The sequence below is a fragment of the Sebastes fasciatus genome, chromosome 9 (genome assembly GCF_043250625.1).
Source record: "Sebastes fasciatus isolate fSebFas1 chromosome 9, fSebFas1.pri, whole genome shotgun sequence".
NCBI lineage: Eukaryota > Metazoa > Chordata > Actinopteri > Perciformes > Sebastidae > Sebastes > Sebastes fasciatus.
In genome coordinates this window covers 17,219,814-17,240,478 of record NC_133803.1, presented here as the reverse complement: position 1 = coordinate 17,240,478, position 20,665 = coordinate 17,219,814, and the positions used below count along the sequence as shown (strand labels likewise).

The 20,665-nt window shown below is 41.3% G+C and overlaps 1 protein-coding gene across 3 annotated transcripts; it reads right to left on the bottom strand.

Moving 5' to 3' along the window:
* Window positions 1–806: 806 nt before the first annotated feature.
* Window positions 807–19,835, bottom strand: thbs2a (thrombospondin 2a). Of its 3 annotated transcripts, none has more exons than XM_074646332.1 (23): window positions 19,751–19,835; window positions 19,026–19,097; window positions 18,201–18,754; window positions 17,632–17,716; window positions 15,115–15,314; window positions 13,600–13,740; window positions 13,421–13,514; window positions 12,867–13,046; window positions 11,892–12,068; window positions 11,372–11,545; window positions 10,416–10,543; window positions 10,159–10,311; window positions 7,683–7,901; window positions 7,491–7,598; window positions 7,244–7,403; window positions 7,020–7,138; window positions 6,686–6,920; window positions 4,751–4,978; window positions 4,354–4,625; window positions 4,176–4,273; window positions 3,829–3,968; window positions 2,911–2,941; window positions 807–2,542 (listed from the first exon to the last, which is right to left on the bottom strand). In XM_074646332.1, exons 2-23 carry the CDS (start codon window positions 19,090–19,092, stop codon window positions 2,539–2,541), a joined length of 3,567 nt encoding a protein of 1,188 aa, XP_074502433.1. In that variant the 5' UTR covers window positions 19,093–19,097; window positions 19,751–19,835; the 3' UTR covers window positions 807–2,538. The 3 variants fall into 3 exon arrangements, with proteins under 3 accessions (XP_074502433.1, XP_074502432.1, XP_074502434.1); XM_074646331.1 differs by lacking the exon at window positions 19,751–19,835 and adding an exon at window positions 19,444–19,646; XM_074646333.1 differs by lacking the exons at window positions 2,911–2,941; window positions 19,751–19,835 and adding an exon at window positions 19,444–19,646 and having other exon boundaries at window positions 2,346–2,542.
* Between the last annotated feature and the right edge of the window lie 830 nt (window positions 19,836–20,665).

The following is a 20,665-nucleotide window of genomic DNA, read 5'->3' as shown; positions in this document are numbered from 1 at the left end:
CTCCGTGGAGAGGGGATTTGCTCCCGATGAAGATATAAACGGCTCATTCTGAACTAACAAAAACACAATGATTCTAATTTTCAGGTGATTATACACTAATGAAAACATAATTATTAATATTATATTCCAATTCTTCCAATTGATCCTCCTAATTGTTACACATTGGTCCTTCAAAGGATAAATCTGGTGATATTCTTAATTTTTCTTTTAGTCAACAAGATATAGAAAAAGACCAAAGCCAAGTATTGTATGCATATCCAAAACCTGATATATCTCATTCCTCCATGCTATAGAGTTCCAGAAACTATTAAAAACACAGCTTTGATTGTAATGGGTGACGTGCTCCTATATTATCATGAATGTGGGCATTGTAGTTTATTTTTAAGTAAATCCAACAAATAACGTCCTGCTGTTGTAAATGTTCACAAGCGCACCAAACGTGTATTAATCCAAACAAATGTACAATTTACTCCTGTTTGAGTAACATTTGCTAAACACTACAGTGCCCAGCTGTTTATGCAGATTATTAAGCCTTTTTAAAAAAAAAAAAATGAAACTACAAGATTTGCATAGTCAGTAGGAACAAATGAGTTTGGGGCTGAGAGCCAGATACAAAATAGGAAAGTCATAAAGTATTGCAAGGCTGTGTAACACAAATCTTGGATTAGGTCTTTTTATGGAATTTGTTGACAACTAGAATTACCGCCTCGCGGTTGTATGCCTCCACCAACCAGTCAAGTTGCAGTTTACATCCATGTCTGTTCAAAATGTCATCACCTTAATCATAATGTATATAATCAACAAACTTGTGTACAAGAGATTTATTTATGAAACAGAACAATCTTACACTAATGTTTGTAGAAAATGTATATCTAACAACACAAGAATACAAAACAAATTTACATTTTGTGCATTGCAAACTCTCAACAAAATGAACAAGATGGAACCCAAACACGGAAGAACACGGCTGCTATACAGACTAACGACAACAAGGTTGCACACTAACACGTCCTCGATCCACACTAAACAGTCACACAGTCACACTTTGTCTTTAGAGACCTTCATCTGGATTCAGTTTCAACCAACACTGTCAAGTTTCACAACATCCATAAGTGATACTTGTGACTAACATATGAATGAAAAAGTAATTTGTATAAAATATTTTCACTGTATTTGATCTTCGCGACTCCATCACACACAATTACTGACTTCTGAACCTCAGACTCTCAGCTGTTGATGTGATATGTGTCTTGGTGCTTAGTACACAACATCAGATCTACTAGGAATCAGCCACTTAAACTGCAATTCTATTTAACTACCTTTAAAACTGATGCTAAAACCTTGATCTACTTTCGTTTTTTGTTGTAAGTATAAAAAGTGTTTCAATATCATGCAAGGAAAGGGTGCGTGCTACAGTGCCAGTAGCCCAATTTGCAGCCAATTTTAGTGATGGATCATTTATAAGCTCCTATAGGCGTAGAGTACGAGCACTGAAAAATGTTCCACGTGTACCAAAGTGATATATCACTTTGAGGACAATGAGGCCCTGTGTGGACAGCTAAGAAAATAAACAGTGGCTTTTTGTAACGTACACATACTACCAGAATTACCTTCCTCTGGCAGCTACTATCACATACATAAACACGTGCTGTGTTTATGTATGTGATTACTTAAAGGCTGCAGATGTTTATCCTCTCCACAGCTTTACGCTGCAGTTTATGTGAAAGATTTGAAAAACTAACAAGTAAAGGAAATACATCATGACAACACTAAAAAATCTTGCGATATTATAATGTGTTATCTTGACGTTCGTGATATTCAATTATGCGTTTTGTCAGTGTAAACAAATAAATAATTATTTACAAACTCTAGCAAAAAATGCAAACAAACAAAACAAGCAGAGCATAAATAATTTACAAAAAGGAATTATAATACAGACTTAGTATAAACATCTTTGGCATTTACTAAAATGGCTTATTTAAATCGTTCTCCATAGAAAAAAAAAACACATTCAGGGTGAAAATAATGAGGAGAAATAGAAATGGACTTGAGGCAGCTAAGTGATTATGCTTTGGTTACAGTTTATGTTTGTCAGACACTGTATCTAGTAATCTGTAATTACTAGTAATTACTAATCTGTAATCTCAAACAGACAAAAACATATTAAAGATAGAGAACGACCGAGTCACTTACAAGTTACAAGAAACTGTAGGAAAGCATATACAGCATGTAAGTGGTTGTACAATGAATCCTTTAAAATGAAGACATAAGTACACTAGTTATAATTAGATAATCTGCTTTTTAAAAACGTGTCTACTCTCATCAGTTTCTCTTTCCCAGCTTGAGAAATGGATATAAGTCAACAGGAAAACTGAAATGGGCCATGGTTTCCTCTCCAGTGGATGGATCAAGGCAAAGCATGGAGAAGTATGGAAAGTCTCATTTAGGTTGAAATGGATTTAGCGATGACGTGATGTTTACTTTGAGAGATTCTTGTCTTTTGCCCTCTGATGTTTTTTTCTATCAGACTTGATTCAGTTATCTGTGGAAAGATTGAGAAAATAGCTTCCATTACCGTCACATTTATAATCAAAACTAGGACACTCAACGAGATTCACACAGTCAAAGTGCCAGAGTGCAGCAACAACATGTGCACCGTGTGCGTCAAAAAAAAGAAGAAAAAAAAGCGTGACTTCAGTAACTGTGGCTGTGATTGTGAAAAGGCTGCAGGCTCATTTTCCACTGTTTAGCACTCAACAGAAGATCTGAAGTCCTTGGACCAACACGCAAGATCTTTCACAATGCTTCTGGGGCATTGTACATGGACAAGCTGACAAGCAGAAATATAGCGTGACCTTTTTTTTTGTTGCTTCAGCCAACACACAACACATAACCCCCTCTCATCATTACCTTGTGGACACTGTTGGCAAATCCGACTCATCTGAGGTTTGAAAAAACATGTTGAAGGTTTAAAGACTTTACCCACATTATTCAAAGATGGAGAAGGTTTGCACCCCCACTTTCTGATCTTTGATCTGTATATGTATTGACGTATGTGGATCACATATGTGCCCACATTAAATACACATACATACAATACACACACACACGCACACACATCAATCGCAAAACTAAGCCCTTAAACGTCTATATGTACAGTTGTTTACATTTACGTATAACGCCTAAGTTGTGTTCATGTAATGTAAATGATGGCTGCATCGCGCTTACACCACACTGCATTTATTACGTTGAAGCACTTGATAGGACAGTATACTAATATAAAAATGCTGTTTAAAGAGTTACGTAACTCAAAATGTCTCTATGTATGTCTGTGTTCGTTAGAAAAATAGCTAACCCCTGCCAAAGTGACAGAAAGATTCTTAATCACTTCCCCAACCTCATAAAATAGTCATAGATCATGTCCTAATTTATCATTTAATCTTATTCATAAACCAGCTCAAACTCTACGGAATTAATTGCGTCGTGAACAGCTCCCCCACATGGACAAAGGTGGGTATTAGATCGACTTGGGATAGGTTTAGGCAACAAAAGTACTTGGTTAGGTTTAGGAAAAGATTGTGGTTTTGGTTAAAATAACACCGGAAGTGGCGTAACTTAAGTACGGAAGTTACTTGACAAATAAATAAACTTCAGGTTTAACACAGGGTACAAACAACGGTTATCCTGTAATGCATTAACGTAGGTTTCTGTTTTTTGAAATTATTTAACATCATACATGCACACACATACACACACGTCATTATTTCTATAACCAAAAAAAAAAATGTATGGTCAGAACTCTAAAGTAATCAAAGTTTTTGTACTAACCTCTGCACTCATACTTGAGGTCGGAGAAGAACACCAGCTCTTGCGAGAAGACAAACAAGCCTAACCTTCCTCCGGCAAACGTCTTGTCGTAAACTGGCCCTGAATCGGCCATGATCTGTTTACCTTCATAGACCACAACCCTGCAAAACACAGCACAGACATAATTAAGATATTTACTAATGTACAGTCAACTCTGTCACTACATTAACTACAAAAAACTGCAGTAGAGAGATATGAGCGATTACATAAAATGACTAAAATATAGTAGCTCTTTGGAGCAGTCAAAGTTGTCTATTATTTAGACGGATAAACAAAGTGTTCCTGTTCTGGTCAACATAATTTCTTACCTTATAAAACCAGTCTTTGGTCTGTGGATGAGATGCCACCTGTAAGCTGTGTAATCCTTCCAACCAATGTTTTTGGGGTCATGCCACAGAGTCCGTACCTATGTGAAAAAGTTAACAACACTTTTAATACTGCTATAGTCTTTAAAACAGACCAAATAGCATTTAGGCTGCAGCACACCTGTCCAGGAGTGTTGCCCGTGTGCCACAAAGCATTCCTGAGGTTTTCTCCGGTGCCAGTGGTCGAGTTGACGACTTTGAGTGAAACGCCAGAGATGCCAAAGGCCTTGGAGGGCTTGTCCTCCCAGTAAGTCTGTGTGATCTGCTTCCACATCACTACATAAAAGCGCCCACTCGACTGGTAGCCGAACACAAAGCCTGCATAGTCATCATCTCTGTCCGTGTTCACGTACATCGTCCCACTGAAGTCCACAGCACTGAACTCATCAAAACCTGTGATGGTGTGAAAGAAACGTGAGGCTCAATCTCAGGACTCTGTGTGCAGTCAAATGGAGTTTCAAATCTTTTTTTAAAGAGCATCACATGAAATGGTTGTTAAAAATATGTGTGCTGCTCACCTACTGCGATGCCTGGGTCAGAGTTGGCAGTCTGCACCAGCTCTTTGCCCTGGTGTCTGACCACCCAGTTGGGATCAATTTGAGTGGTTCCCTTAGGATCCAAGTGGACCATCTGGAACTTCCTGAAGTCTGTGACACTGATGGCACTGTTCTCCGGACACACATCAAGAATATCTGGGATACTGTCGTTGTCAAAGTCATCTTTGCAGGCATCCCCTCTTCCATCGGCTGTTTAAAAAAAGACATCAAAGAAATTGTTTTGACCTATTTTAAATCAGACATGCATGATGTAAAGTCAATTTTTTCCTATTTTTCCATAAATTGGAAACATCTCTATGGCAGCTAATGTGAGTATCATAATAAAAAATCCCACCGCAGTGAGTGCTGAGGAGCTCCTCCAAGTTAATATTAAAAATGAATGGGGAAAATAGCAATTCCTCCCAGGAAACTGGCTTTAATACCTTTGCCAAGTCTACTAAGGCAAATCAGCCATCTTTTCATGCTGTGACAACTTCCACTGATACTTGTAACCATCTGAAGCCTGAAGTCTATTACAGCCCGATTGCAGGCCAGGAGCTCACAAGGATGCCAGTGGCTGATGAAGGCCACTGCATGGAAGTAGCTAGCTGCTTTCTGTCATCATCTTTGTTATTGCACAAGGGGCTAAAACGATCCTATCAAATAAACACTATCTGACGAGCTGTGAAGGCGTCAGGGCCTTCCTCCTTCGCGGTCTGTTTCCAGTTACAGACAGCTGTACAAACTCCAGGTAAACCTGCTTCAATTTGGTACTGTGGATTAATCACGAGCAAAGCCTAAAGGAAATAAAAACTTCACAGCCTGGCGTGTGCCCTCCGGGGCGGCTCACTGAAGTCATGCAGAATGACATCACCCACACAAACTCTTTCCACAGACACCATATTTCACACCTGCTGCAGTGGTGCTAATTGCTGACTGTGAAAAACATCTGGGAGAAGGTATACTGAAGCTAAATGTGAACATCACTGGGTAATGAGTACAAAGTCTGAGTGCATGGAGTCCATAAGAGTGAAAAAAAAACAGAAACTACTGGGCCATTATAAAAGCTGTAAATGTAGCTATAGATGATCAGACTGACAAGTACAGCGAGAGTCTCAATAAATCCTGTCACGTCAAGCCAAATTATATTTAACTTAATCTGTGCTGGCATGTGTCATAAACTGGTCATGTGAGATTAATGGTGGGAATTAACTGATGGTAATTCAATGGTAATTAATGACTGGTGAGATTATTTTGTCAACTGCTGTTTTCAACAAGAAGTCCTTTCAGTGCTCAGAAAAATGGGAAACCTGAGCATCTACAACTTCATGACAACTGGGCAATCCCATCTGAAGTTCATGATACAATCAAAGGTTTCAACGGCTACTGAGTGGACCTTGTGGTGAGATTATTTTGTCAATGAACTTCCAATCTCTATATGTCGTATTGTATCTTTATGTAAAAGAAGTCGTATTTCATTACTTACTATATCATATTTGGAAGAAAATAACAAATAATGTTTACTCATGTTATTCTCTAGTTTTTGTGTACTTTATACTCACTAAAAAAAACAACTCACTACATAATACCCATTCATTACAAAGTACAACATCTGTTGGTTTTCCATAAACATTGTATTAGAAATTGGCAATAAATAAAAATTATAGCTGCATCAAACCATTTCAAGCATGCGGCATTAAAGAGGACCTGTTGTGCTCATTTTCAGGTGCATACTTGTATTTTGGGTTTCTACTAGAACCCTCTGTATTATCATTTCTGCATTACTGTATTAAACAGTACGTATACCACTGGGCAAATATGCAAAACATCAACAGCTGGATTCACACATGAATCAAAAGCACATGGCATGCGCCCGACGCTGCAACTTTTAAAAACCTTTCTATGTTACATCCTCACCATCAGAGTCCACCTGGTCTGCGTTGGGTGTCAGTCTGCAGTTGTCCCTGTCGTCAGGTATACCATCATCATCATCATCATAGTCACATGCGTCTCCTTTGCCATCCTTGTCGTGGTCAGCCTGGTTGGCGTTGGCCACATAGGGGCAGTTGTCCAGGTTGTTCTGATGGCCGTCTTCATCGATGTCCTGGTTATTGTCACACTGATCTCCAACCAGGTCATTGTCCACGTCAGTCTGTTGGATAAATACAGAGAGAGGTTAACAGTATTAACACTTCCTGTACCTACTGTTGTACAGGAAAGTGTCATATATGCAGTCAGTGTGATATGGTACCTGGTCGGGGTTGTGCAACAATGGACAGTTGTCACACTGGTCACCAACTCCATCCATGTCCGTGTCCTTCTGTTCAGTGTTGTACACGTAGGGACAGTTGTCGTTTTCATTCATAATATCTGAGGGAAAAGGGCAGTTGATGCATTTAAGGTATACATATAACAATTAGCTGCTCTAGATGGACTGATTACATTATTTTATCTGTTTAGGCTTGGCTATTTTACCATCGCCATCAATGTCCACTGCGCAGGCGTCCCCTTCTCCGTTGTGGTCGGTGTCTATTTGAGCAGGGTTGTGTTCATAGGGACAGTTGTCGCAGCGGTCGCCAACTTCATCCTTGTCAAAGTCAAACTGGCGAGGATTGTAAAGGAGGGGACAGTTGTCCTGTGGCGGAGAGTACAGAGTGGTTAGGGAATTGTTCGAGTATCAAGAATCTGATCATATAAGAAAATGTGTTAAAAACTCTCGTACCCTCTCATCTAGTATTCCATCGTTGTCGTCATCCTTGTCACAAGCATCTCCTTGACCGTCTTTGTCAAAGTCTTCTTGTCCAGAGTTGGGAAGGCTAGGGCAGTTATCCTGAAATGGTAGAGGGCAATTTTACAGATACCATCACTGCAGGAAAGGCAACATCAAATGAGGTGATGGAGTTCAATAAAATACCTTCTTGCAGTGATAAGTGGCGTTGGCACCACACACAAGGTTCTGATTGGGCCAGCCATCCAAGTCGGAGTCTTCTCCGCAAATGTAGCCATCTCCAGCGTAACCGGTCCTGCACTCACACTTGTACATAGGGTCACTGAAGTGGCTGATGTAGATACATTCGGCATATTTGTGACAGGTGTGAGTCTTGTCCTTGCATGGGTTCTCTGGCTCACATTCCTAAAGAAAAACAAGACAAAGTCAAAAACCGAGTATATGGCTGGATCGTGTATGGTCAGTCTGTGAATTTGTGGCTAAATTGTTACACAAATAGTCAGTGGTCATGTCTATAATGTTAAATCCAGCGGTACACGTCCACTAGGTCCAGTGAGGACACTAGGGAACGGCAACTTTCGTAAGCCGGACGCGTCGTGCTAGACGGGCTCATTTGCATAATGGACTATTCCCCTCATTTTCAATTTGAAAGAGCAACGGCCAATGGGGGAACTCCAAAACTCAGCTGACCAATCGTGTAACTTCATCACTCAGTGACAGACTTTTACATTTGTAGGGCTGGCCCTCTGCGGTACAGCCAAAAACAGGGCAGGTGTAACTGTATTATGAGATTTGTCACTGACCACATCCGACATCAAGTGCACTGGATGAGATTTGCCAGAAAAGGAAAAAAAAAATGGCCCCCCATGTCCTTGTCATCAGTGTTTTTACATGTTTTTTTGTTGTTGTAAGCTTTCAGTGTCATGTTCAAGTCAAGAGTACTTATCTTGCCACAACTCCTTGTAGCTTTCTTTTTGGAAGGCCACCCCAAATTGAGGGCTACTCCAAATCACAGTGAAGGGTTAAGAGATAGATTTTGGACAAAGCCAAAGTGCGGGGCAGACAGTTGATTTTATGAAATCCCACTTAATGCATCGTACATCCCACTAAGACCCACTGATGCCCCTTTATTGCAGCGCAAGGTATTCACAGCTGCCACTCGTTACCAGAGGATGAACATAACTGCTGTTTGGATGCCACTCCATGAGCTCATAGAGCAGAGATTGACAGCAAGAACAGGCCTTTGATCAAAATGGTGAAATGGAGCCCCCTTAATGCCAACGATGAGACAATTCCCCTTTTCCCAAATCAATTAGTGAAATTGGGGCGTCATATCAAAGTCAAGCAGCTGCAGAGGCCAAAGACTGACAAAATGGCCCATGGGGGATGTTTTGCAAGTGCTGGTCAAAGTGGCACGGCAAGTCTGTGAATTCAGTGATCACAAGGGAGCAGAAAAGTGCGCTCCAATCAAATCAAATCAAATCAAATCAATTTATTTTTGTATAGCGTCAAATCACAACAGAAGTTATCTCAAGACGCTTTGTCACTAATCATCAAGTCACTAATGTGACATATAAGACATGTCGTATTACCTGTGATACAGCTACAATTTAGTGATGACAGGAGTGGAAATATTGAGCTGTTTTAAAGATCTAGTGGGTAGAGCCAATGTTAAGAAAAAGCTTCACATCTTTTTGCGTGAATAAAAGCACTGATCCGTTCAACATCTACAGTAAAACTACAGTTTAAATCTGCCTCTGATTTTACAGTGAATGTAACAGAGATGTGTAACATATGTTTGTTGTAAAGAGTTGCCCAACTCTCCTCCCTCTCCTTCTGCTTGCAGATACTGGGTCAAGGTGATTCATACATGGTGGCCTCGCCGCCAATGCTCTGTAAACACTCTCACTGCAACAATATGGCTTATATTTCACCCGAGCTGCTGCTTCCATCATTCGTGAATTTGGATCTGACAAACAACAGTCCACACAACTGATTTTGAAAACCTAGCCTGGAGTTAAAGGCCCACATTGTATCCCTTTCTTTATTGCATTTTGTTCTCACTTCTCTAAAAAGCTACCTCTGTTTGAATGGCATCCAATCAACAGTCTGTTATTAACACTGAATGAGAGTATTGGTACGTGTCCAAAGCCTCCGTCCTTTCCACGCTTCCAACTCATTGTCTATGTAAGCAACTGTGCAATGCATTCTGGTAGCGTGGCGGTGAGATTCGAGAGACGGGGCGTCACGTTGGCTGCTCCTCATTTGCATAAAGTTGAGGTCGAGGCTACTTTATGTAAATCAGGGGCATCCGGCGCAACTCAACGTCTCTGGAAACTCCTGAGGGACTTTTAAAATAACCATTGTCGATCCAAAATAAAGACAGATTTAGCAACTGCATGGCTTATTTCTTGCATAAAATGTATTCAGACACATTTCAGTGAACTATTTTCGTGATATAAGAGAATAAAGTTTCCAAACGAGCTGCCATGTTGGTTTTAGTTTGACAGCTGGGAGCAGCAACCCACGAGGGAAAGCGTTCGTCCAATCAGGACGATCATTGTGTCTCATGACAGCCCATCAAGCGTCCAATGCTAGGAAGAGAGGTGATCCCTCACAATAGAAAACGTCCCTGTGGACATGTATCATAACTTCAACTCACCTGTTTGGTCTTTTTGGCAGCCTCCACACCCATACCGAAAGGCTGGGTGCCCTTGTAGCGCTTCGGACAGGGCAGGCAGTGGAAACCTGGATCGGTGTTGACGCAGCGCTGCACTCCACTCACTTTGTAGCAAACATCTGACACCATGTCACACTGGAGGACGGAGTGACAAGTATCAGTAAAATGCAGACCAATAAATACATGAATGAAGTCTTAAATACTTGTCTGGTCCATGCAAGAAAAACAGGAACTTTTACCTCATTGATGTCTTCACAGTTTGTGCCATTTCCACGGAAACCAGCAGGACATGGGCCACACTCCCAGGATCCATCTGGAGAGCTGTTGCATTCCACTCCCCCAAAGCACGGATTAGACAGACAGCCATCTGAAAGGGATTTAGATGACACGAATGGGTACAAACAAAGGAAATGGATTAAACATCACCGGACATATCTGTATGGTCTGTCTCCAAATGATTCAACTTTAAGTTGTAATGGTTTTTATATCAACTTGATGCTTCAAGATAAAATATTCAACATTATTTAACATCAATATTCAAAAAGCTGTTGTTTTTTTTAAAGCCTATATTCTCTACGTTTTAACCGTTGCCATCTTGGCTTTTTGCAACCAGAAGTGACACGAGAGGGTGGAGCTAAGTACAACCGAATGCTGAAGAAGACATTTTTAGGCGACTCTCATGAACTGAAAACACACTGTGAAAGGGTTAAAGTTGTAAGACGAAAACACGGACAGCTCCCAGAACGGACAACGCCGTGGTAGTGACCTGTCAATCACAAGGTAGCCACGCCCTAAAGCATACCCTGCTTTATGGTCTATCTGACTCTAAATGGGACCATAATTTACTAAACGAACATCATGCTGTATTGAAGAAGACTTGAAACTAGTGATTGAGACCATAAACTCATGTTTACAATGTTTACTGAGGTAATAAATCAAGTGAGAAGTAGGCTCATTTTCTCATAGACTTCTATACAATCAGACTACCTTTTTGCAACCAGAGGAGTCGCCCCCTGCTGGCTGTTAGAAAGAAGGCAAGTTTAAGGCACTAAGAATGTCTGTGCATGTCATTACAATCTATCCAGTAGTTGTTGAGATATTTCAGTCGACCAACCGACCAACCGACTGACATTGCCATCCCCAGAGCTTGTCGCTCGCATGGCTAAAAACACAATGTAGAGTGACTGAGGCTCACCAATAGGACAGTCTTTTTTGTTACAGCTGTCACTGTCGTTTGCCTCCCCGATACAGTTCCTGCCGCCATACTGAGGTTGAGGGCTGTTGCACTCACGCGACCGACTTTTGGCTCCCCCTCCACATGTTGCTGAACAGGTTGCCCATGGAGACCAAGGACCCCAACCGCCGTCAACTAAAAAAGATACAGACATAAGATGTTCAAGAGTTAATTTATGACATAAAACATTTCATTCCACAAATATTTCAACTCTTTGTCTCTATCAATTAAAGTCTGAAATCTGAAAAGCAGACAGAGAGTCAGAAGCCTGGAACTTAATAGGCTACTACAAGAGAAAACATACTGAGCTGATTTGAGTCAACATTTCCTGAAAGACAGACAGGAGACCAGTCCAAAACACATGGGGAATGTCGCCTCGGGGGAGCCAATGAGGCACAGGAAAGTCTGGTTATTCCACGCGGATGCTGCTGTAATGGAGATGCTGCTTTTGAGTGTTCCCCTAACAGGCTGGAATACTCACTGGGACAGGGCTTGGCAGTGCAGCGCTGAGTCTCTCTCCCACTCCCCTCGCAGTCTTTACCCCCCAGTTGTGGCACGGGAGCGTTGCAGTGTCGTATCCTGGTGATCTGTCCTTCTCCACAGGTCACTGAGCAGGACGACCACGGCGACCACAAACTCCACCCTCCGTTCTGGCGAACTGGGTATATCAAACATCAAACACATCAGGCAGAGATATCCCCTAAACACATGTCATGTATTATCCTCCAGATTTCCACTCAGTCAAATAGTTACAGACATGTATAATTTGCGAAAGCAAAAAGAAATGGCCACCACATTTTCTGCAAGTAAACATTATGTGATGCCGGCGATGGTGGCTCACTTTCAAAGATGTTCTAAGATGCTTGCGCCAGTATTTATGTCATTGTGGGTAAACTATCCTCCAGTGGTTAGACTGATTCAGTCACTCACACAGATGCAGTGTAATGTAAGCTGCAAGTAATAACACATGATAATCCCACAATTTATCAAACACACAATTCATCAGTTTTGGAATCCACCTCATATATAGTACATCTAATGATCAAATTAATTAAGATTTTATATTTGTTATTGTGTGGTGAGTCATTGCACCGTGGAACACCCTGTGATTTATTTGGAATTAACTTTGACTGGGCACACCCTGCAACCCGACCACGCGATCCAGCTCTTCACTTGGCTTCAGCCTCAATCAGATGGATCCATTTTCATCAGATTTATGAGGCGTGAACTCAGTCTTTTTGCACTTTGTGGGATCTCATCTCATATTTAACTTAGTTTTCCCACAATTCCATCATGTTCCCCCCTTCCATATGTCATACTTGTTTTAGATTATTGTGTAGTTGTGGCAATGGCAGATGCTTAGTTTGATCAAGATGGTATCACAGCACTCAGGGGGTTACTACTGGATGCCATTTATTTAAAACTGAGTGACAGGAGATTTTAAAAACATCCTTACCACGGCTGTCGCATTTGCCCAGGCTGCACTTGCGGGTCTGGATAGCAGGTCCGGTGCAGGGGTTGCTGGTTGCATCACATGACCGACCCCTCTGTTGAGTTCCTGTCCCGCAGGTGACCGTGCACTCGGTCCACTCTGACCACTCTGACCAGGGGGACCAGCCATCATCTCTGTCGTGAGCTGGCAGAAGTAAAAGCACAAACATTTTATTCCTTTTTTTTTGCACTCCCTCTCTCCTCAATATTAAAATAGTACTAGCAAAAGATCATAACTGGACTGCTTTTATTCTTTATATCAGCCCTGTTTAGCACATGACCTCATCTGAAAAACCCACAGTAGCCACCAGAGTGTCTTATATTTTGACCAATAAATATGTGGGTCGCTCACAAAGACAAACTGGCTGCAACAGTTCTGTGGTATTAAAATTTAATACGCATGGAATATTGTTTTTACGGCATATTGAACCATTACTTTGAAATAGCATGCATGCATAAAACTGCATGTATTTATAATTGTGTTTATATGCTGGGTGCATTGGCTAATGGAATACTTACACATACAAACGGGGCAGCACTCGCCGTCGATAAATGACGGGCTGGCACAGGCCACTGCGGAGCATGTAATTTGGTGACACACGATCTTGGACTCCTGCCATCAATGAATATTAGACATATATCAGGCTTGTTGATATCCACAGTAAATCTGTCCATATTTCCATATGACTTGGCACTACCTGGCAGGTGCATTTGGTGCAGCTGTCTACAACCCAGTCTTCCTTATCGTCGAACAGGCGGCCATCCTGCCAGCACATGTTTTTCTCTGAAGTGTTCTTCATCCTCCCAAGGGCCTCCTTCATGACTGTGTTCTCCTCTGTCTTAACATACAACAACAGACGGATTTGCAGTCAGAAAGGAGATCAGACAGAAATTATTAGGACACGCTCGTAATAAAAAGTACACTCTATTCCATGAAGAATGTGAAGGTATACACCTGCTGACAAGCTGATACTACTAAGAGAGCACATCTGAGGTTACTTTTCACCAGGTGGAATAATACATCCTGCTCCAGTAGAAGTTTCTCACTTAAATATTACTCTTATAAAAGTAAGATTAATTATGTTGAAAACCAGTCAAGTTAAAGCGCTCTCTGAGAAACACAACCACCACTATACATATTATGATAATCAAGGGACAAATGTAGCCTCCTGTCATCCTATCCTATGTGAACCTATCCGTCCCTCTCCAGGTCAGTGGAGCTCTAAGGTGAAAACCATCATATCACGATTTATCACAATTTTCTTTCAGATCGCCTCATGAGGGAAAAAAATCAACTGACCAGAAAGAAGAATGATGGATCTTTAAATTAACTCAAAAAAGTACATCAACACGTAAAAGCTACTGCATTGTATTGACGAGGAAATGTTGATTTCAAAATGTGCTTCTCATTACTTCAAATAGCACACTACATGTCTTTATATCTAATGTTTCTAGGAAAATAGCCCATTGAAAAGTGCTGCTTAGTTGTAACCTCCCACCCAACTGGAGACCAGGGGATCTCTGGCTGGACTCCTGAACACTTGGGAACTGTCAGTCGATAAACTACTGCCAAAGATTTGTGTGTGTGTGTGTGTGTGTGTGTGTGTGTGTATGCGTCCTCCCGTTGGAAAAGGGAGGCAGCCGTGTGCAGCACTAGAATCTAAGACACCACTCGGTCTGGAAGAGCCTCAGGGACCCTTCTCATCCCAGCCGTTTTTGTTTTTTTTCCCAAGGTTCATGCCCAGACTCTTATTGCTGGGAGGCTCCCAGAGGAAACACATGGGCTGTTTAAACACAGCCAGACATTAGACTGGACCCCAACGCTGCCAGGGGAACACTTCCTATATCCACATGTAACATGTCATAAAATCTGTCTGACTCACACTGCCACAGATAGCGGGAGTCAAACGGGTTCAGCCATCACAGGCGACTCTATAAACAGTCCCGCGGCTACTTGCTGTTTGCTTTCAAACCAATGTAGGTTACCTAGTAACCCAATTTAAACCTCTTACCTCCTGGCCGCCACACTGAGGATTGGATCATTTGTTTTCGTAAAATGTCAATTTTCTCTGAAATGTTCATTTTCTTCCCTCGCACATAAACGCATTTTGACACATTCATCACTAAAATTGGCGCGTAAAGCACGGCGAAACAGGCAGTAGCTCGTCTAAAACAAACACAATGATTTACACTGTGTCACTTCTCATACTTACCACTTTTTGCAGGCCATCAATAAGGTTGCTGACGACAACACGTAGGCCGTTGAGCTCCTGGAACATCGTGCTAAGTTCCTCGCAGGAGCGCTCGCACATATCTGCGCCCACATCGTCTGTCTTCTGACCGATAATGTTTGTGGTGATGGAAGGACTCACATCCACAATTTCTGCGCTCTCGCTCACAATATTAGCATTATCTGGAGGGGCGAAAAACAAACAGACATCAGGGTGAATGAGCAAGCGAGCAAATGAACGACAACACTCGTGATGGAAAACACATTTGAGAGATATAATGATTGAAATACAAGGACTCTGATCAGGGTCATTTCCTGTTTTCCCCGTAGCCGGCAAAAAGATCACAACAATGTGGTGATTACAATGTTTATCGCGTTCCCAAAAACAGATGTTCAGTCAGTGTGTGTTTGATTTGACAAATGTATCTGTTTGAAATGGTGACGGTAAATCTCTCCACCAGAGATGACAGCAGGGTTGGCTGTGGGAGGATGGAAGGGGATGGTATGGCAAAAATCTGGGTGTTCCTGGAGTGAGGAGAAACCACATCATTGGCATCATAAATCTCCACGACCTTTTACAGACGTGGACACTTCCAATATGATCTTAACAGACCAGAGTGACCACCTGTGAAGCCTGTGAAGCTCATGGTCTTGTCCTTTCAGCTGAAAGGTAGCACAGGCGCTGGAGATACCTTTGTCTAGATGTCAGCACAGTAGAGTCCAGAGTGTGTGAAAATCTCTTGAGTTGCAGCATTTATCATTCATTACTAACACTAGAAACTCTTCTCCTTCAGCACATAATGTGAAAGGGAATGCACCTCTTAAATCACAGGATCGTTTGAAGGGCTAAAGTCTTCTTTGCACATCTGAAGAAGGAAGTCCAGCCCAGCGTAACGTGTCTGCCAGCTGTAACCTTTGTACAACAAAAATACAAATCACAGAGCAGGACAGGGCGTCTTTTGTTGGGTGGAGTATGCATTGTTTGAAATTATAAGCATCTATGCTTTACCTCAATTTATTTTCCCTAATTTGTATCTCAAACCGCTGAACTCCAGTGATATGATGAGCTTTATGAATGTGTGCTGCTGAAAACAAACACACAACTCACATATCAAAGCTCCATGGTATGCCTGTCACTCAGCCAAAGCACAGCACATATCTGCAACCGGTTTGGGAGCTCGCTATGTAAATTGGTGAAGATTAATAGCAGACCGGGGGACTCTAAATCAAGTAGTCGTCCAAATTGCCCAATGATGTTCCACTGTAGCCAGCGCTATGTTTTCTTTCCCTTTCAGTCTGCTGGATTCATTCAAACCTCAGGAGGACTTCATGCCGCGTGTGCATGTGAACGCGCGCAAGCGCGTCTGTGAAAGCGTTTACACATTCTTCTCTCCTTGATAGACGCTCTCTTATTTTCTCAAAGCAGATAGAGGAAAGATTAAAACAGAGCAGAAGGCTTGGGTAGTTTTAATACTGCTCATTAATGTCCATCATGACAGTTTTTTATGAGCGGTGGTTATGTGGGTTTATGAGTGACTTTTGGCATTAGAATTGCTACCAGGACAGAACCTTGACTGGTACCAGCCAGCAGGCAGAAAACTCCCAGGCCTTGGTGACATTTGTTAAACAAATAAACTCATTCAGCTGGAATTCAACACTGTTTGTGGCAACAGAAATACAACAACTGCTCTGTCACGCACAAACACGCACACTAGATTTGCTTTGTCACAGTGAACCAAAGACACACATCTGGTGACCTTTGTTGTAATGGATAACTATGTCCATATTTAATCAGATATCTGTGTCTTTTTAGTTGCAGCCGCTCTTCGTGTGAGCCCCGCTGAGGATCACGAGGTACTATTCCTCATGCGAGCAAAGCTTCAGCTGAGAAAAGCAACCCAATCAGCCAATTCATGACTTCATTGTGTGTGTGTGCAGCTGGAAGTGGAAGCTCCCTGCTCTACAGTATAGCATTCACTTTCTCTTTTCTTTCCCAGGGCATTATCCCGAGTCCACTGCCAATGGAAATAAATGTAAGCATCTGTATCTCCTTTTGTTCACCACGCACGCTGCTCGACCTCAAGCCCCACTGCATCCACACTGTTGTTTCCGTGAACGTGAAGTCATGATGGGCGATCTTGCCACATAACAAATATGCAGGCCTCTTGACCCACTTTAAAAAAAAGACCAAAAAAAAAAAAAAAAAGCTAAATTCGTACAAAGGGAGTCAACCGAGAATGCTAAACTGTTTGCTCTGGAAAGTTGCTGTGGTTGATACTTAACAAAGCACAGATATCATGCTTTGGAGGATTGCATGTGAAGGAGTTTCCCAATCACATCTGTAAGGTATCGGGCTTGAAACAGTTAGCAAATATGATTATTTTGACTCATCATTGGGCTTACGAAAATCACACAAATATAAATGGCTCCCACTGCTCGAGTATGGCAGGAACCTGTGGGTGAATGCTGGTTTAAACACCTTAAAGATAACCACTCTTACCTGGTGTAGGCACGTCGCAGTCTCTGCTTAGCAGGACGTCTTCCACTGTGGTGTCGAAGATGAAGCGCACGTTCTGCAGAAGGCCCTGTTTGGTAAAAAAAAATATGTTTCCGTTACATATTTTGGCTACTTTGGCATATTTCAGAAGTGACATGTCCATTTTCTATACCAACTTACTCCTATTCAAGCATGCATTGGGAAACAGTCTAACACACTTTCCCTCTTGACCTTGTCACACTCGATTTTACACATAAGGAGCAATTTAGAGTCTAAATTTGGAGTCTGTTCCACGCAGGAAGATCAGGGCAACACTGAGCCATTCTGACACACTTTGATGAGGGGGTATGTTTGTCTCTACTTCTGGAAACTGTTGTTTAAAATGCTTTTTATTATAAGCTTAGTTAAGACCACAGTTTCTTGTAACTTACGAGAGGTGACAAAACATTATAGCGCCATTAAACTCGCTCAGCACAGCTAGAAGAGTCACAAATGGACTGAAGGAGAAACACTATAAGTTTCCAGATCCTGTGAAATCCTTGTCAAGCTACTCATAAGCCGCAGCGTCTTACCCTGAAGTGGTTCTCCCGGATGGATCCCTTCGCAACATACATGCGGCTCCCCTCAGCCCGCAGGTGCTCGTAGAAAGGCTCATCCAGGGTGAAGCCGTCCATCAGGCTGCAGCCCACATACAGGTTTGCGTTTTCCCCGTGAACATGAAGCGTGATATTCTTCCACTGCGAGTCAGACAGGTCCACGTCCTCGAATGAAACCACGTTCTGGGAGCCGTCCACCCAGTATACCAGGTCCAGAGAGTTGGCCCGTCCGTTGGACACAATTTCAAACTGCCGCTGGCCATTGGGGCCCTCCACACCAATCAGGGTGCCCCGTGAGGAGCGGTCCTGTCGCATGCTGGCCACAAACACAAAGCCCTCATTGTTTTGGATCTGACTTAGTATTTGTTTTAGTATGGGGGGGCTCACTGGGGGCAGGTGGTCGAAGCGGATGAAGCGGTAAGCGGGGGCATCTGAGTTTTGGCCCCGGAACTGTTTGGCCCCAAGAGTCTTGCGAGTGATGTGGGAGATTTCAAACAAGTCGAACGATGTCTCGTCTTCCTGCTCACCATCTAACAAATCAGACCAGAGGAAATGCAAATGGACAGTTATTTTAGGGGGAAAAGAAGAAGAAAAATGGAAAAAAAAGAATATCTATTTTTAAGACAAAGGAACAAATGGCAAAATTTAGAGAATTTAAAAACTTCACTGGACTGGATGATTGCACCTCAAGTTATAGTGGGGTTTCTAGCATTGAGTTAGTTTCAATAAGATTAACAATCATATCAATAACTTGTATTATTTCATTGTATTATTAGTCAGCATTAAAAGTGTTCCACTTACCTTGAGTTAATGCGTGGAGGATATTAAATGATAAGAGCAGCAAGAAGAGACTTCTCCTGAGTATCATATCTCCTTCAAAAAACAACAGAAATGTTTTTTTTGTTAGTTTTTATGTCTTTTTTTCGACACCCTGGGTCCATCCTAAATGGTGACTTTGCATTTGAGCTTCACAGTTAATAATTAAATAAAAAATAAAACGAGATAATAATGCTACAATAAGAAGAAGAAGAAAAAAAAAATCCGGATATTCAGCTACAATACTGTTTACAGCATCTCTATTGAGGAATAATATCGCTTATTTCTTTAAGTGCTTTCAGTCAACAGGTAATGAATCACTTATATACCTATATAAACCACCTCCACACAGACAAGTTCAAGGATAAATAGGCTGCAGTGCCGTCTAAGTTACATAACTTACCTGAACGAATGCAGTCTTTATTATTAAATTCAGTCAGATATCCGACAACAAGGAAATAAAAAAAGTTGAAATCTGAAAAAAAAGCCGATGATTAAATGAAAGAAGAGAAGTGGTCTTCTCCTGTAAAACCTCGTGCGTAAAAAGCGTAAAGTCCACTTTGGTTCACTACATCCACAGTCTGCAGGACTTCAGGCACAACAGTGACTGAGGCTCAAACCTCCCTCCTCTTATATAGAGAGCCTGTCAATCAAACTCTGCTGGGTACGAACCAGTTTTGCTGCTGCTGGTTGTTAAGAGACAGACTTACATAATTATCTTCCGATGGCGTAATTTTCTGATCCTTGCTCGCACACAGAGGCTGGTATGTGATGCCCACCCGATCAAACACCACCACCTTCCCACTGTGTTTGCAGCTATAAGTCACTTTCACTGGAGATGGAGGGAACTGTTTTACTCTGGAGGGACAAAACTTATGGTGATAAATATTCGTGCCACATTTTTTTTTCAAAAGCTGTAGCAGCAGTACTTCAAAAATACAATTAATAACAGCAGAATTATAATATATTCAGAGATTTGTGATAAAACAGAGCTTTAACCTCCAATTTCCTGAATCTTTTTTTTTTTTTATACTTTATTTTTTTCATTTTTTTCCAAGGCTGTTTTCATATATGCAATCCACTGTTTGTAATTACAAAAGTCTATAAAACAACTTTTAAGTAGATGAGCTTACAGACAAACCCATCAAGTACACTTAGAGAAAACAACCGTAACATAAAAAAACACAACAAAACCAAGAAAAGAAATAACAATAATAATAATGACAAAAAGAAAGAGTAGAGTTAAAAAACAACAACAAAGCAAACAAAAAAAAACACACATAGCAAAAAACCCCCAAAAACCCCCAATAATAATACAAAAATACGAGAGTGATAATAAATGAAATCAACAAATAAGTTAATAGAAAATAAAAAGGGGGCAATTTCCTGAATCTTTTAGGTTATTTTATTTTTTAAAAGAATAACTATACACAAGCATAAAGTACCGATTTTGAATATGTGGTTAAAAGCATTTTGACTAAAACTGTGTTACAATTCAAAACTGGCCAAAACTGGCCAAAACATAAATAACTCAAAGTGAGCATCCCAGTTATGTCTGTCAATGTGAGACAAAAATAGGAACATGAAAATGACCTCTAATACAATAGATACTTTGGATGCTTCCA

Excerpts from the sequence above, each read along its gene's own strand:
- thbs2a (XM_074646332.1), bottom strand. The coding sequence starts at position 19,092 with ATGATACTCAGGAGAAGTCTCTTCTTGCTGCTCTTATCATTTAATATC. Across the intron at positions 13,515-13,599 it reads GCACCAAATGCACCTGCCAG|GAGTCCAAGATCGTGTGTCA; the intron begins GTAGTGCCAAGT and ends CATTGATGGCAG. Across the intron at positions 4,979-6,685 it reads AGACCAGGTGGACTCTGATG|CCGATGGAAGAGGGGATGCC; the intron begins GTGAGGATGTAA and ends TTTTTTAAACAG.